At 34.0% G+C, this 16,479-nt stretch overlaps 1 protein-coding gene across 1 annotated transcript in view; it reads right to left on the bottom strand.

Annotated features, from left to right (window-relative positions):
• Positions 1-4,925, bottom strand: part of OTOGL (otogelin like) — an 81,766-nt gene extending 76,841 nt beyond the window's left edge. The window contains 4 exon segments of the mRNA XM_072399013.1: positions 2,064-2,269; positions 2,713-2,834; positions 3,780-3,934; positions 4,802-4,925. Of these exon segments, the coding sequence (XP_072255114.1) occupies positions 2,064-2,269; positions 2,713-2,834; positions 3,780-3,934; positions 4,802-4,925 (607 nt within the window).
• Between the last annotated feature and the right edge of the window lie 11,554 nt (positions 4,926-16,479).

Here is a 16,479-nt window from a genome sequence, read left to right as displayed (position 1 = left end):
GTTATTATAAATTACTTCCCAGGGATTGTTTAGTAATAGTGATGAGACACATCATGTGGTCTAATAGAAGGAACAAATAGGAAAGCATCACTAAGTTAGGTCCACAGTAAAGCAGGCTCACCCATGCCTACATGAAGCATTCAACTTTGTATGCTGGAAGTGAAAGTAAGATAAAAAAAGTACACTCTCAAACTCAAATCTAAAATGATTTAGCACAACTGCACAAACCACAAACCTTACCATACCTCTGCTTAAGCTAACAAGCACCCACACTCACATACTGCCAAAGCAAGACACCAGTCCTTAAAACCAGCTTTATTTATGCTCAGTTCTGGAAAAAATGGTGTTAGATGATCAGTCAACTCTGGTTCTGACTTTAGAGGCTATGAATCCTATACATTATACTTTAGAAATGGAAACATTTCCAGATTCCAGGCATCAAACTATCCCTAGTGTTAAACAATGCATATTCATTGTATCATATATATATATATATATATACATATATATATGTACAAACTGCAAACAAATAAAAAAACTCAGGATACAAACACATTGGCTCCCTTATATCCCTCTAAAATAAAATTGATTCGCCTTACCAAAGACATTTCAACTAAGAACTTGGCAAAGGAATCTTTTTTTTTTTTAATTTGCAATAGATACATTAATTAGCTTGGTAAATGAGTTGAAACTTTTTTGGAAAAATATTGTTCTTTTAAGTTTCAGTGATTAGGTTCAGTTTCAGTGGGATTTGATTGTATATTCTTAGCAAAGTGAATTTTGGGCACAATCACTAAGCTAGGTGAAATATCATGTTTACAGAGAAAATTGACTTTGCTAAGTGAACAGCCTAAACTTTTAGAATCAAGGCCTATTGTTACTCTGAACACCTGTCTCTCATATTTTCTAAGTCAATGTCTTGGAATTACTATGAAGATCGGCATGTCAATTATTAAATGCTTTTTTTAGGGAAGTGGTGTATGCTAGAAAAGTGGGAACACTTGTAGGTACACTGCTGGCAGAATGCAATATCTGATCTATTTTCGTTTTGGTTTTTGGGTTTGGATATTCTTTATTTAGACACACTAATGAGCCTTTGAACCTACAGGTTTCACCTATCAACCTTTTCAAGTTGATGTTGCCAATGATGTAACTGAATGACCTGTGTTTAATGGCTGCTGAGGGTATACACTTTTATACAGACATCTTTGGGTACTCATTGTACAGTTATGCTAGTAATTTAAAAGGTATACACGAAGCAGAAGTTGACTTTAAGTTTTCAGGTGTACATCCTTATTACAGTCACCAAAAGGCAACCATGGGGACACCCATGTCATAGCAACACAATTGGGTGTCTAATTTGCCAGGAACAAAGGCATTTTTGAAGGGGGTCCTGTTCTAGCAGCATCAAAGTAATACAATGTTTTTTCATTTTGTGCCCTATGGGTCTATCTTGGTGTCAATGAGTGGAGGCATTTTGGAGTAACAACTGTAGGTGTAAAGTTTCTCCGAGATCAGTGTTGCAATGATGTTTATAGAGATGCTTTCAATGATCATAATGTAGAAAATATCAATATTGTTACAATATTGAGATGTTCATGTCTCTTTGTAGTAAGTTTGATTGTGGGGGATGAAAGGAGTTGTTAATGTTGTGAATACCCATAGAAATTGTTTGAAAATACACTGACCTTATTGATAAAATGTCATCTACATCTAAGAAGATGATTGATTTATTTTAGCTTATTCTCCACCGAGGCTAAATTCAAGATGATGTTTGAAATGGCCACCTTTTATTGATTTAAATAATTTGATATATACCGGTAGGTCATAGTTTCACATACCACAGTTCTACCAATGCTCCATTAGCATTCCCAAGATATATAGCAATCCATCTGTGACGTGGCCTACAAGCCTTACAATTATATGAAATATCAGATTTCCATTAAACTAACTTTTTGAAATACTTTAAATTCAAAGCCAATAGATAAAAGGTGTAGTAAATAGGTGGTTTGTAAGAACATGCTGCCTGTGTGAGCAGATAAAAGGAAAATGATATTGCTTACTGTGTTGTACTGTAAGGTCATCTGTCCAGTTGCCATTAAAGTTTCCACACAGTCCACAAGGTTTCCCTTTATGATCTTCTGTCAGCTTGATATATATTCCAGATCCTCCATCCCAGGCAAGAGAAAATCCAAAGGTTGTCTTTACTAGTATATAATCAGCCAGCCTCTCAATAAATACATTTTCCACTGTTTGTGGCAATTGCACCCTGGTAATAAAGGGTACAAACATTATAAATTAGGATGGATACTTGTCAAAAAAATCTTTTATGTTGTCTATACAATGAGCTAACCAATGAGCATTCTGTCACCTAAACATAGGGGGGTTCCTAATAATGAGCAGGCACATCGGAATAGCCTATAAGAAATCAAATGGACATAATAGGATCCAGTGGTTTGGATAATTTCAATGTTAATAGAAACCAAAGCAACAAGTAAGAGTGTTTACCTTGATTGAAAATAAAAATGATTGCAACCATTGTTAGATGGATAGGAGTATTGATGAATTGAATTGTTGCACCTACGCTACAAAATGCTATTGCATCAGAAAATAGAGAATACTTTCAGGTGTCATTGTCTACTCTTACTTTGAGCTTTGTTTGCTGTATTTTATAAATATGAAGGATCATAGTTTAATGAGATGCTTTCTTACCTTATACCTCCTTTCCTCACTTCGTAACCTGAAACTGTGATCTCCTCTTGACTTGAGAAGAACATACTGATTGACCGTCTACATGTATAAACAGACCCATCACACACAGGGCTGTTGTGAACCTAACAACAAGAACAAAACATTTAACAGATATTATCTGATGTTAATAGAAACAGGACTATTTGTTCCTTTTATGTAACATATATTTGAAAACAATTGGTTCGAAATGTAAGGGCATCTTGTCTTTTGGATATGTGTGAATTAAAATGACAGAAATATTTTAAATGTAACAGAGTAACATATGATCATGACAATAAAAGCGTACCTAAACTAAAAAAACAAAAATTAACCAGGAGGTAGTACTAATTGACAAAAGAAACATACAAGGTCTCTTTTGTAAAAAAAAATAAAGTCCTGGCTTTTTGAGGATTTTTGTCCACTCTGTATCCACTCTGTATGGCTCATATGCCATGTAGTATAGAGCTCAACACTGTAAGTGGCACTGCCACGCACACAGCCAGCTGCCAGAGTCAATGTAATCCAATGGCCAAAGAGGATCACCACCTTCATGGAAGTCCATTTTGCTGCCAGTGAAAATTTACTAAAATTAAAACTATACATTTCTATAACTGTATTATTGTTATTTGTTGTAAAGATTAAATTGATTTGGAAACCAATATCCACTTTTTGGGAGGGTTTTTTTTGTATATTTAGATTTTCTTTTTATTGTGTAAGCAGTGTTTTGTTCTGTGTTTTGTTTGTGTTATTGCAAATGTATTCCTCTTTTTTTTCTTTAGCTCTCAATATTCCATAAATCTCTGGAAAACAAAAACCCTTTTAAACCCATTACCCCAATAAAGACTCCAAAATATAACTTAATTATACATTTGTAACTTTATTTTCTCCATAATCCCCAATGTACTTTGCTTACAAACGTGAAATGTGGTCAAAATACTAGCAAATAAATACTTACAATTGTGTGTATTCCTAATGGAAGATTTATTAGCTATACAATTAAAACTGTCAACCTACTCTTGATACTTAATTTTGGGTATGCAGTCACTTACCCATATAGTATACAGGGGCACAGGATTACTGCAATCTCTGGCAAATATGTAGGAGCAGTTTCCCGGAAAGTAAAAGTAGATACCATCAAATGTTTCAAAATTGTATTGACCCCAACTTCTGCAAATCCCATCTCTTTCTTTGCCAGGGTTTGGTACTGTGAAAATGGATAAAGAAATTTTATATTTGAAGCTAAAGTTATATATAAGTACATTACAAAAATAAATGTTATTAAAGAAAGACATCTACTGAAACATAATATTTATTATTGGTTGATGCATGTCTAGAATATATAAATACTTTAATAGAAATTTATATAAAAACACCTTCATGATTGGGTCTTATCAATGCTGTAATATTTTTATCTTCCATAGTCTCCTTGTACAGGAAAAAAACAGTCTATTGTTTATTTTACCTTAGGACCATTTATTTTGTGAAATATAGGGCATTGTATAGTCATCATAGAAAAAATCATCATTAAAAATAAAACCAGGAAGCTGTAGTAAGAGGTCATGCTACCTAAGTATCAAATTTTTCACAGGGTACCAAGGCAAGGACTTACCTAACTGCAGTGTAAATTTAGCTAGCATCATCTTAGAAATGTTGTATGAGAAATGTCACGTTAATTAAACCCACCAGGTATATTAATAATATATTGTAAATAGTTGTCCCAAGGATCCTGGAGTGTTGAGTATTTAAAGAATTTTGTAATAAAAAATTACCCATACTAAGACTTTTATTTACATAATTAGGGATGAAAATGGAATATTTGCTTTACTGAAAGCCCCCATCCCCAAAGTCTAGGTGCCTGCAAAGGCAATTTAATAATTACAGTCTCCTGAGATAGCCTGGTGCTAAAAGTCCCAAAAGAGAAAGCACTCCAGCCCTTTGCAGGGGTGTATTCTCATGGGGGCAGCAGGGAGCACTCTGGAGAAATAAACACACTTTACTTTAAAGAATTCTGGAAAACAGAATAAAAATAGACCAACAAGGTTGAATGACTGAACATTTAGGATAACCATACCAAACTGACATCTGTCCCCTTGTGCCTGAAAGGTGTCACAGTCACATAAACCTGCTTCTGTACAAAGTGCTCCATTAAGACAGCCATGGGGGCAGAACTCTGCAGTCAAAGATAAACATTGCATGTAGTTATATATTCATATTCTTCATGAGTATATATTGTCAAAAAAAAATCCTGTGCATTAGGCATTAAATCTCCCATGGTTTCCAACTATGTAAGTATACATAATAAGTTGCAGAGATGATTGATATAGAGAACAACAGATTCTAACAAACTATGTGATTGGTTCAACTAAATAATAACAAATAAAATATTTTAGCTGAAATTGTATATAAATTTACTTAAGAAAATTTAATGTGCTGGATTGCCCAATGACACCAACATAGAATGATTGGGATTTTCTTTTTGTGTTATTTTCTATTTCAGTAAATTGTTTTAGCAATTGTTAAATAAGGTGTTTCTTACCTGAATGTGAAACAGCGGTGTGAGGGGGGAGCCTGTGGGCTCCAGAAAAAGTTGTTCCATGACCCTAAGATAAAAGATTATATAGTTACATTCTCTTTAAAGGAGTATGGTAATTTGCATGTAAATAGTTTAATGTTATGTAAAAAATGAAATATAGATCTGATCAACTAGTATTCCTACATACTAAAGACAAAAAAAATGCTAGAATAGACACATAAACAAAAAGATATGTTGCCAGCCTTTAAATGTTTTGTCTAGTTCATTGGCTTTTTTTTTTAATTATCCTTTTTTTAGGCTGCAACAGGTTAACAGACAGTAAATACTAGAGGAGTGAATAGGAAAATGAACAGTGTGGTGATGATTTTGCCATCCAAGAGGGATTAAGAAGGAATAGGTATGTTCCTTTGAACTACTGGGTTACTGTTTGATATGCAGTGCCATTTATTCTGGTAGCATGTGAGCTTATCGAACTAGTTAGTTACTGGGACCACTTTGAAAACAGTGAAGAACAAGGGAGATTTAGATGGGCACCATATGAGTGTTGGTAGAACTGTGGGTAAAAGAGATAGATATTCAAATGGTCAGATTAGAGCACCATATAGAATAAACCCGTTCTGGATAGGGGCAAAAATATTGAAAACAAAAAAATAGAATCTATAGAAAACATTTGACATAACTGAAAAATATTTTGGGTTGATTAGAATGACCAATTACTCTTTTAATACATTACAATACATTACACAAATTAGGGTGCATGTAAACCTCTGTTACATTACAAGAGAGTAGAAGTAAAAATAGAGAATTTGTTTTGAACTGACCTCCAAAGGACTTAACAATGACTGCCCATATCCCTTAAATAAGTACATATTTGCTCTAGAGTATAGACAAGGACCAAAACATAATACTGAAATGTGGATATATAATGATACTTATGTCTTACCATCAAAAGAAGTTTTCTAGTTTTTCTTTTAAACTTGTTTTTTCTACTTTTTTAAGCCCAGACAAATATTTAATTGGAACAAGAAATTGGGCGATGGCATTTGAATTTTAATGCAGCCTTCTTTAAACAAGTCATTCATCATTTTTAGATGAAAGAAGGGGAGATAAAACTGACAACTGATAACATAATGAACTTCAAATGAGAAAAACAGTCCAAGGGAGTAAAACAAAGAGGTGTGCCCCCAGTGTCCCCTCTGACTGATCATTTCATTACCATCAAATAAAACATTAAAAAGAGATGGACATTCAAAAATGTGTGTGCGGACTATGGCTGTATATACCTCACAGACCTAAATAATGATTTTAAAATACAGCCCTTAAGGTTTTGAAATGGGTTCACAGCACCCTTTATTAAAAAAAATGTGGGTCTGATTTAATAAAGTTCTCCAAGCCTGGAGAGAATACACTTTCTTCAGTGAAGTTGGGTAATCCAGCAAACCTGGAATGGATTTTCTAATAGTCATCAGCTATTTGTTAGCAATCCTGTTTTTCAATCCTGGACCAGATCCATTGCAGGTTTGCTGGATCACGCCGCTTCACTGAGAAAAGTGTATTCTCTCCAGCTTTGGAGAGCTTTAATAAATCAGGGCCACTATAACACATTGATAGCCATATATGAAGTGGTAAAACCCAGTAAAAAAAAGTAAAGATATGTGCACAGAAGAAGAACAATCAGATAAACCTGCCCACCCTATGAAAGCAGGGCCATTGCCTCCCTTTACATAACCAAAAACTACTATAAAGAGAAACTCACAGATTACAGCTGGATTAGAGATATACAGCAAACTAAGAGAAAATTGACAAATAAATGCATTAAAGTTCTATAACCCAAAGGAGAATACACTCATTGAGAATAGAGATTTCCTAATATACCAGTTGACAACAAGCACCCATTCCTTGAAAAATCATTAATTGTGATGAGCATACAAGAACTATATAGAATATTTTCTAACATCTGTATGATTACTTTGACCACTAAGGACATTGCAAGAATAAACAATCTGTGCAAATGTCCAGGGAAAAATGTCCCTTTTACATTTCTGTTAAAGTGTTGCACAGGAAAATGTGCTAGATATTACAACAGCAATAACACGCTCTGAAGAGCCAAAATATAAACTAACAAAAATGTGGCCTGAATCAGGGCCTAGGAATCAGGGGTCCCCAACAAGATTTTTAGACCAAACACTGATGGAGGAATAGGACAAAGGAGGCAAAGAGACAACAAATCCCATTGTAAGCCAAACCAAGAAGTCTGATGTGAAGATATAAATATCTGTAAGCTTGAGCATTGGCCTTGCTACACATACACATACAGACTACAAGGGAACCAGTAAACACACAGGGTCAGAGGAATCCCCCACAATGTATTCTTGTAGAGGTGCTGGAAAGTTCTGAGCAGACTAGCTTCCATTTCATTGGGCTACTGCCATCCCATCACGGCCCTATTGGAAAGTTAGTTCCGTCATAGGGACGTTGGCTCCAGTGGCATATTGTTGCAGCCAACAAAATCAACTCCAGTGGAATCAGGCCAAATCTGGTCCTTGTATACTAATTTATTTAATATATTTCCATTTTTTACCTTGTCTAATCATGTCTAAAGTTGGGTTTATACGTGACTGGTGGATGGGTAGAAAATGAGGAAACTTCCCACAACCAGATAATCAGGCCAATAATGGGTAATTATCAAGAATGTTGAGATTTTCATTAAATAGATTTTCATAATTTTCATTAAAGCACTGAAAAAACTGAACTGTGCTCTCCTCCACAGGAATGCACAATTGTTATTCCCCATTGGCTGTTCATCATGCAGCTTTATTCTATCAAGATGTGATTACTGTCTGTGCTGGCCAAGCAAGTCCTCCCCTCCTCCTCCTTAACTCTCTACAAAACCATTTGCTGTTGGGGAAGCAGTGAGGGGGAATACTATAGCTGTAATACGATGGTGGTGCCCATAAGAGATGCAAGGGTTTTCAACATCTACACAAGGAGGATTTACAGGTAAATAACATGAAAACAATATCCTACATACACACATCAATTTATAGGCAATTTTTCACTGAAACAAATAGTCTGGAAACTAAGTTGGCAATCAATTATGGCCTTGTCTGATCTCAAACAATATGTCAAGCAGATCATGGATGGTGACAATCACATCATCTTAGTTCTTTTTATGAAGATATGTTAGATGTGCTAAAAATCACTTGCTCATTGGTAAATTGGGTGTTGACTATTCTCTCTTTCAATGCAAAAACCTTAGATTTCACTGCATGTGCTTGAATTAAACTTGTTATGATAAAAACATGGAGGTTGTCTTTGTTAACATTTGATATTAAAAAATATAGATGCATGACAGTCATGTTGACCCCCTATTTGTACAAACTGTTGACCCCCTATTTGTACAAACCGCACAAGGGCTCACAAAAATTTGGGGGTCCGATTACATGCAACCAGGAAGGTGCTAGGGCCCCCTCCTGCTGTCAGATTTTTTTCAGTGGCTTATAAAATTATCCCTACTACTAGTGGTAGGTCAGTAGGGGCAGCTCCTGTATTTTCCTCATGGCTGACTCTAAAACTAAGCCTCCGTTATCTCCCACTAACCAATGCTCTCACTAAGACCTATCATCTATAGCCAGGTCTAGGCAGAAGAATGCATGTGAATGATATGGTAAAAGGTAAATGTCTGGAAGTGCAGTGGAATGTATACTCCGTGTGATTTGTGGTCACAAGGGGTGGTAAACATCTGGAATAGTACTCTTTACTTTTAAAGATCCATAGTGCATTCATGTGTTGTCCATATCCCCGACCAGTCTGCAAACCATCATCATCATTATGAAAAACTACAGCAAACCATACAGAAATTGTTTATCTATATATTCTATATATTATTAATATATTATAAGTGACACTAAAAAGCACCAACATATACTAATCTGTTACAAAAATATAATAGTAATAATAATTTATATTAATAAATAAATATATATTAACAACAACTAATCAACAGATTTGTGTTTCAGTACCTAATACCATTGGACATAGGTTGGTCCCTACAACAGTAAACAACTGAAGGCTTCCACAATTTTTTTCCTACAAACCACTAACAAAGGTGTAGGGAAAATCTGTTTAGCTAACCAACTGCGACCTGTCATAAGGTGATAGGAAATCTCCCCAACAGAGATGGAGACAATAATAAAAGCCTGGCAAATCTTCTAACACTTTCCACCTACCAACCTGACTATTGTCATCGGGACAGGAAGTGAGGCAATTCTTTTGAAGAGGGGGAAGTATCACATAAAATGCCATTTATGTTACTTTTTTTACCTAAAAAATAGGTTTTAACCCGTTAACATCATAAATAATGGTAACCATTATATGGTCACATTTAGGTTAATAACTGTAGCTGACAATAATGGAGCACAGCACAAATAACATACAAGCTACACAATAGCAAGAAAAAAGAATACAATAAAATGATTATACCTCATTAAAGAAGGACTGTATGTGTTGCACCAGAAACTCAGATCTTAATTTAATTATTCTATATCTTTTGCTACAGCATAAACAGATCATATTGTAGCCATTGAATTGTATGCCAAAATTTTACAAGCAGCTGAATTTCACAAAGGTTCGTTTTAAATGTAATCAGTTGTTAATATACGGTAGAATCAGAAAATAAAAAAAAAAAAAATAAAATATAAATATATATTAGTAGTTTGTAAGTTTGAATGGTATAAGCCATAGAGCAATATCTACAGTATAGTTACCCATAGCAAACACTTCATCATTTATTCACAGGCATCATCTCTTATTGTGTTAAATGTTTTGGACTGATAAAAGGTAATATCGGATTCGTTAGTATTACACTTGGTACATCTTCAGGATTTGTTGCACATATTAAATAAACTTAAATGGCACATTCTTTCTGCATGTGACACATTAGTGTGATGTTTGATTTGTTGGAAAGGGGACTTAAAGTTCAACACGAAATAAAAAGCAATAACTATCTGTCTTTTTGATGATCCAGGCCCTGTGTGAGAATGAGATGAGTTTAGGAAAATTTGATAAGCGAGACAGGCAGAAGCTAAAGAATCACAGGAAAGTAGGTATCACAAGAGGGATTGATCCTACCCGCGCTTTTACCATTTACTCTCATGTCACAAAGACCCCATTGTCAAGTAAGACTCATTTCAGAGGCAAGTTTCTCTCTCGAAGGTATAACCTACCTCTGCTGCTAAGAGATCTCTTTTCTGGCGAATCGCATTAAACCCGTTTCTAGAAGAAAACAAAAAGCATCTTGTATTTTCAAAAGGTCCAGGAGCAACCTGAATACACTATTCCTAGGGGAAAGGTTTTTTTTTCTGATTTCCATCACCTATCAAAGAGGCCTTTCTTGGGTTAACATTTAAAAGGTAACTTGTATGTGAATGATCTCAGCTTACACAATTGACGAGAGCTTCACAGATCTGTGCATCTGAGAATGAACTCCTTGCCTTTGGAAAGCAACCTGCATTTTTGGTTTAGACTAAATTAGTTTCTACTTATTTTTAAGCAGATTTTGCCGCTGTGTTTCTCAGTCAATTTATATTTTGTGCGGTTAGGAATGTAATATTTAAACACACAAGGATATAATGCACAACCAAGTACAAAGCAGTATTCTTTAAAATAAAGTGTAGGTGTTTAGTGCTGTTAATTTACTATTATTCTTTTTTACTTTTGGGCTTTTAAACAACAATCATAACACCACATATTTGGTATTTAGCTACTTGACTACAATGGAATATATATGTATGTCATAATAATAATAAGAATAGGAGTGCATTTGAGGACAAAGAAAATAAACTAATGTATCTGGAAAAAAGTTTCAGGATATATATATATATATATATATATATATATAATTATATATATAATATCTTGAAACTGTTTTCCTGGTACATTAGTTTATTTTCTTTGTCCTCAGATGCACTCTTATTTGCTGAAGTTGTGTATTCAATGTGTATATGGGCTTATCTGCTGTCCCAAAGGAAAGTAAAAACTGTATTATGCATTCCTTTCCTAATCTGCCCTAGGTTTTTTACGTTTAAAGACACATTTTTTCAAGATAATGCCTAACAGAATCTGATACCACAATTGATATGGTACTTTAATTACTTATTCTTTAATACAGTATAAATACACATACTTTATTACCATTAATGAAAAACAATATATAATATATATATATATATATATAAATAAAATAAATGATAGAAAGATAAACAAATAAAAATAAAGCAATTTAGCAAATTAAAAGTTAAGCAATCATCTAAACTTACATGGACGCTCTTGGTTTTAAACCAGATGAAGAGAGAAACCCTGGAAGGTAAACAGCAAGTAATATATATAAGTAAATATATCCGGTTACTATTGCAGTTATATGATGATACAGTTTACTAGAAAACTATGGGTACCACTGCATGTATTATGTTTACATAAAATTTTAGAATACACAGATAGGTGAACAACATAATTGACAGCATCAGCATCTGAAGCATCAATCTTAAACACAATAATGAAATATACATAAAGCACACATTTGAACTAATTATAACAAATTAGCAGAATAATTTCATATCATATCATTTCAATGTTTAATTAGGTAACATCATGCAATATACAGAGATACATGTATGTATATATTTATATATTATTATATTATCTCATTACATAATCAAATTATTGTGCAGGTAAAGATACAATAGCCTGTGTATACATTTTGGCTAAAGGTTTGACTTACCTAGAACAGAGACAAGGAATGTATACAAAAAGAAAACGTTCCCAGGTTTCATCAATTGGTGACTTCCCACAATGTTCATCTCAGTGTAACTTCGGATCCAGAGCTGCATCCAAATAACTGACTTTACTATTATGGCATCTTAGAAATAAGTGTCTTTGGAGGCTCTTTAGATTGTTCATTGGATGTAGGTTATTATCATTTCAAGAGTACAAAACATAGCTGTCTAATCTTCGGTGGCTCTGGGGGCTGTAGAAAAATCACTAGCAACTTCTTTGGCTGAGATTTCCTCATTAGTGATGCATGATAACTTCTTGTCTGTATCGGTTGCACATGCTCACGCAGACTGGCACGTTGTCATCTGCTAGAGGCTGAATTATCCTTTTATAACAATTGTGAATGATGACATAAGATAAGGTGTCATATTAAGATGGCTTTCTACATTTTTTTGTGATGCTCTGTAGTAACCCTTTCATTGGCGGGAACTGTAAAATACCTTTTTCCAAAAAAAAAAAAAAAAAAACACATTATATTTGGGTGTTGCTAAACATTACGTATGTATTTGTACGTTTTATTCCTATATTTTTGATGTCCCTAATGTGAATAATCTGATCCTTTATTTGGTTATAGTATGGCCGTGGCGTCACATTTTATTTTTTATTACTGTGAATTAGTGTACAAAACGTGGAGTTTTATTGAGGACTCTTGTAAAAAAAAAATAGATGTTTTACATTTAAGGCAAATTTATGACACCTAAAGACTAATAATTAACAGCTTTAAGAAAAAATACCTTATTTACGACTATTTGTGGAAAATGCTTCCACTGGAAATACATCATTGGACACCTAAGTATGGTTTCTATTTACAGGTGCACTCTAATGATTTGAAGCCTATTTCATTCTTGGAGGAATGTTCCACCTCTCATACCACTTTCCTTTTCTATTGTTGATTTTGAGATATGTATATTATTTTTCATACAATACATTTTTTATAACTAAAAAAAAACATTATACAGGGAACACCATGATGCAAATTTTTTAACAACATTCTGGATTTTCTGAGCAGATAACACAGAAGATCTGCCAATTTGCATGACCCATCAGAACAAAGCAAATAGAAGTGGGGGGGGGGACTAGTAATTCAATTGGATTTTAGGATTTCAGGACTTTAGTTTATGTTGGCATAGTAAATATGCACCAGCTGAAACAAATAAATATGAACTATCCATATGCAAAATAACATGCTGAATGTTATAAGGAGAAAGAAAAATATAAATCAATACTAAATAGTGCCTGTTAGAAAGGCTCATATGCTTAATTTCAGTACAATATATAAATATTACTATAATAATATATATATATATTATGGTATATTATATCTTTATATCATTATAATGACTGCAAGATAAAAGAAAGAAAAATATATGAGAATGCCCCTTGATGTACAATAAATAAAGAACATTTTTTCTGTGCGTTCCTCCACATGTTCTATTAAGGGTGTTGCTAAAGTCCTATCCTAAAAAAAACCTAGGACATCCCTGAGCACATAAAGGTTGTTCAGTTTATAGCATAAACTAATAAACCTGTGGGAAGCTGCCTCTTGTTCCTCCTGTCATCTCTTCTCTCCTTTCTCTTTCCAGTATTTCTGTTTGATCTCTTTCCCCTTCCCTGCTGAACTATTAACACACAATAATCTACTAAATGTAAGAAAACTATAGGCAATTTGAGGAAAATAGAAAAGCAGATAATATGGGTTATTTCATGTTCTATACAATTTAACTAACATAGTGTGGGAGTAGATCTACAGCATACTAAAATTTCTGAATTTAAGTTCAGCAAAGGTTGAAGTAGGTTTGTTAGATTTGGGACAATGACAATAGTTACTGTAAAGGACACCTGTGGCAGTTGAAGACCATGGACGTGCGTTCTGGGTGCCAGGGTCAATATAAAAAATATAATCCAAATGTATTTGTGTATAGTAATTTGTAGCTTTATACATTTTTGGTGCCTTTTCTCCTGGACCAGAGTTTGGGGGTTATTTACAGAATTTTTTTATAGATTTTGCATGTATTACATTTTTACAGACCAGTGCTGCTAATGTTTAACTCTTAGTAAATGGCTAGGAATTCAAACACAATAATGATCATAAAAATGATTGAAAAGATATAAAAGAAAAAAAAAACTGTAACATCAAGCTCAGGAGTGCTCCTAAAAAAGTGAAAATTCTAAAACTCAAACAGAATTCTAAAAAAAAAAAAAAAACAATTTTTGCTTGTTTATAATTAGATCAAATAGATACATTGATTTGGGATCTTTCAAATAGGCACCACTCTGTTGTGTTGAAATTCCACTGGGAAACCGACACTTCTGTGATGGTGGGGGTGGGTGGCCTTCACAATTCTCATTGGTTCCTCTTGCTGACCTCTAGGCCACAACAGTATATAATGTGGAGGTCAGCAGGAAGAACCAGTGAGAGCTGCTGGGGATGCAGAAGATCTACATTTCTAGAAACATTGGATTACTAGCAGACCTCAGGATTTTTTTCAAATGAACAAAGCAGCGTTTAGCAGCAAGGAACCAGTGGATACCATGCAAATTTAATGCTATGTACAATGCTTGTTAGTGTTTTCACAAAAAGTTTATCTGAATCATAACTAGCTAATGCTAAGTATGTGAATCAGTACCTAATAAAAAGAAATGTCTTCAATTAAATAACAAAAACAGCCATTAAAGACCAAGCATTCAATTATATATATATATATATATATATATATATATTAATTCACGGACTGTATTATATTTGTATTATTGGCTTTTTACACTTTTTTACACTGAATGTCTTTGGTAATTTGCAAGTAATGACACTGGCAGACAGTCCAGCTCAAATGAGTGGAGCGTAAAGGGGTCATATTTACTTATAACAGAAAAAGGTTAATGTCAACGTACCAGTAAAAATTGCAGTTAGATGCAAAGTTATACAAGCAAAAATAACATAAAAGAACAGTCAGAGTTTAGTTTAAGTTTTTAGTCTGGCTGAGATCCACAAAAAGAAGAAAAGTTTCACATGTGCACCGCAAGTAGGGTGGACTGGGCAATGGGTTGTTTGTCCCTGGGCCTCCTCTATTTAGTTATGTTTGCCTGAACCTAAGTGGGAGATACTCTTAGTCAGGAGGATTCATATGGTCTATTTATAAGGCAGTTAATCTGACATTCAGCAACATTCTTTGGTAGATGATCTTCCAGGTGTGTTTTATATGACTGAATGTTTTTGCTGAATGTTAGATTCCCAGCTTTAGAAATAGAAACCATGGCTTAGCTAATTTAAATGTATTTTATCTTTGAAGACATGTACGTCTTTTATATGGTGCCTATTTTTTATTATATGCTATGTTTCATTACTATTGTTTAATTCAAAGTGACAGCTGCAGTCATCAGGTTTGTTTGCAAACAAAGCTCAAGCGATCATCATGTTTGACTTTGATGGTGATCACAATATCAGGAACCTATTTTATTTGTGTGATTTTTAGTCTGAGACAAACAGCTGGTCTCAAAGCAAATTAATAAATACTAAAATGAAATGAGGAATAGTGTTCTCTTAGCGTAGGACACTGTTGTGAAATGTTGGCCCCCTCAATTATGATTAGCGGAAATATTTATTGGTGACACATACGTTTTTCCTAATGACCAAGAAATGGTTGCTCTAGTATGTATAGAACATTCTAGGTATTTAAACTGACTATCATTAGTTCAGTGTAACAGAGACACAAGTCAAATGTGTCCCAAAAAAAATTGTAATGGTTGTTGGATTTGGAAACTTTAGCGTATGATCCACCTATACTGGAGGTTGACTCTAAAGCATATGTGATACACCCATAAATATTGAGATTCATGATTTTCTAATGTACCTGCCAATATTTAATTTACCGTGCTGTGTAATATGTTGGTGCTATATAAATCCTGTTTGTTATTAATAATAAAATTATTAATAATAATATTCTATATTCACTTATCCCCTGCACTGGATATTTTGTACCAACCATTTGCCCCCCTGCACTTGAAACTATTTTCAAACCATAATGTGATTGTGTAATGTATCTAGTTCTGTGTTTTTCCTTTATTTCCATTAATAAACAAGTTAATAAAATTTAGTGACACTTGCTTAAAGCAAATCTCCTCTCCAATTCTAGAAAGAACAACAAACTTTTGGGTTGGCGCAGCATGTGATTCACTCCCTAATCTACTTTTGTTTCAGTACTGGACTGTCAAGGACTGCCACATAGTGGTTGGGAGATCATTCTCAGCCCTCGTAGCCTCTAAGTTTACACAGATTTTTCCCTTGAGCTTTCATGATTTTAGATTCCACATGAATCTCACTGCAACTGACAACAGGTACTCAGGCTTGTCCATTTATGTCTAATGTCAGATTTTGACCACCTCTGTAT

The sequence above is a fragment of the Pyxicephalus adspersus genome, chromosome 2 (assembly GCF_032062135.1).
Source record: "Pyxicephalus adspersus chromosome 2, UCB_Pads_2.0, whole genome shotgun sequence".
NCBI classification, from domain to species: Eukaryota; Metazoa; Chordata; class Amphibia; order Anura; family Pyxicephalidae; genus Pyxicephalus; species Pyxicephalus adspersus.
This window is presented reverse-complemented; position numbering and strand designations above follow the sequence as displayed.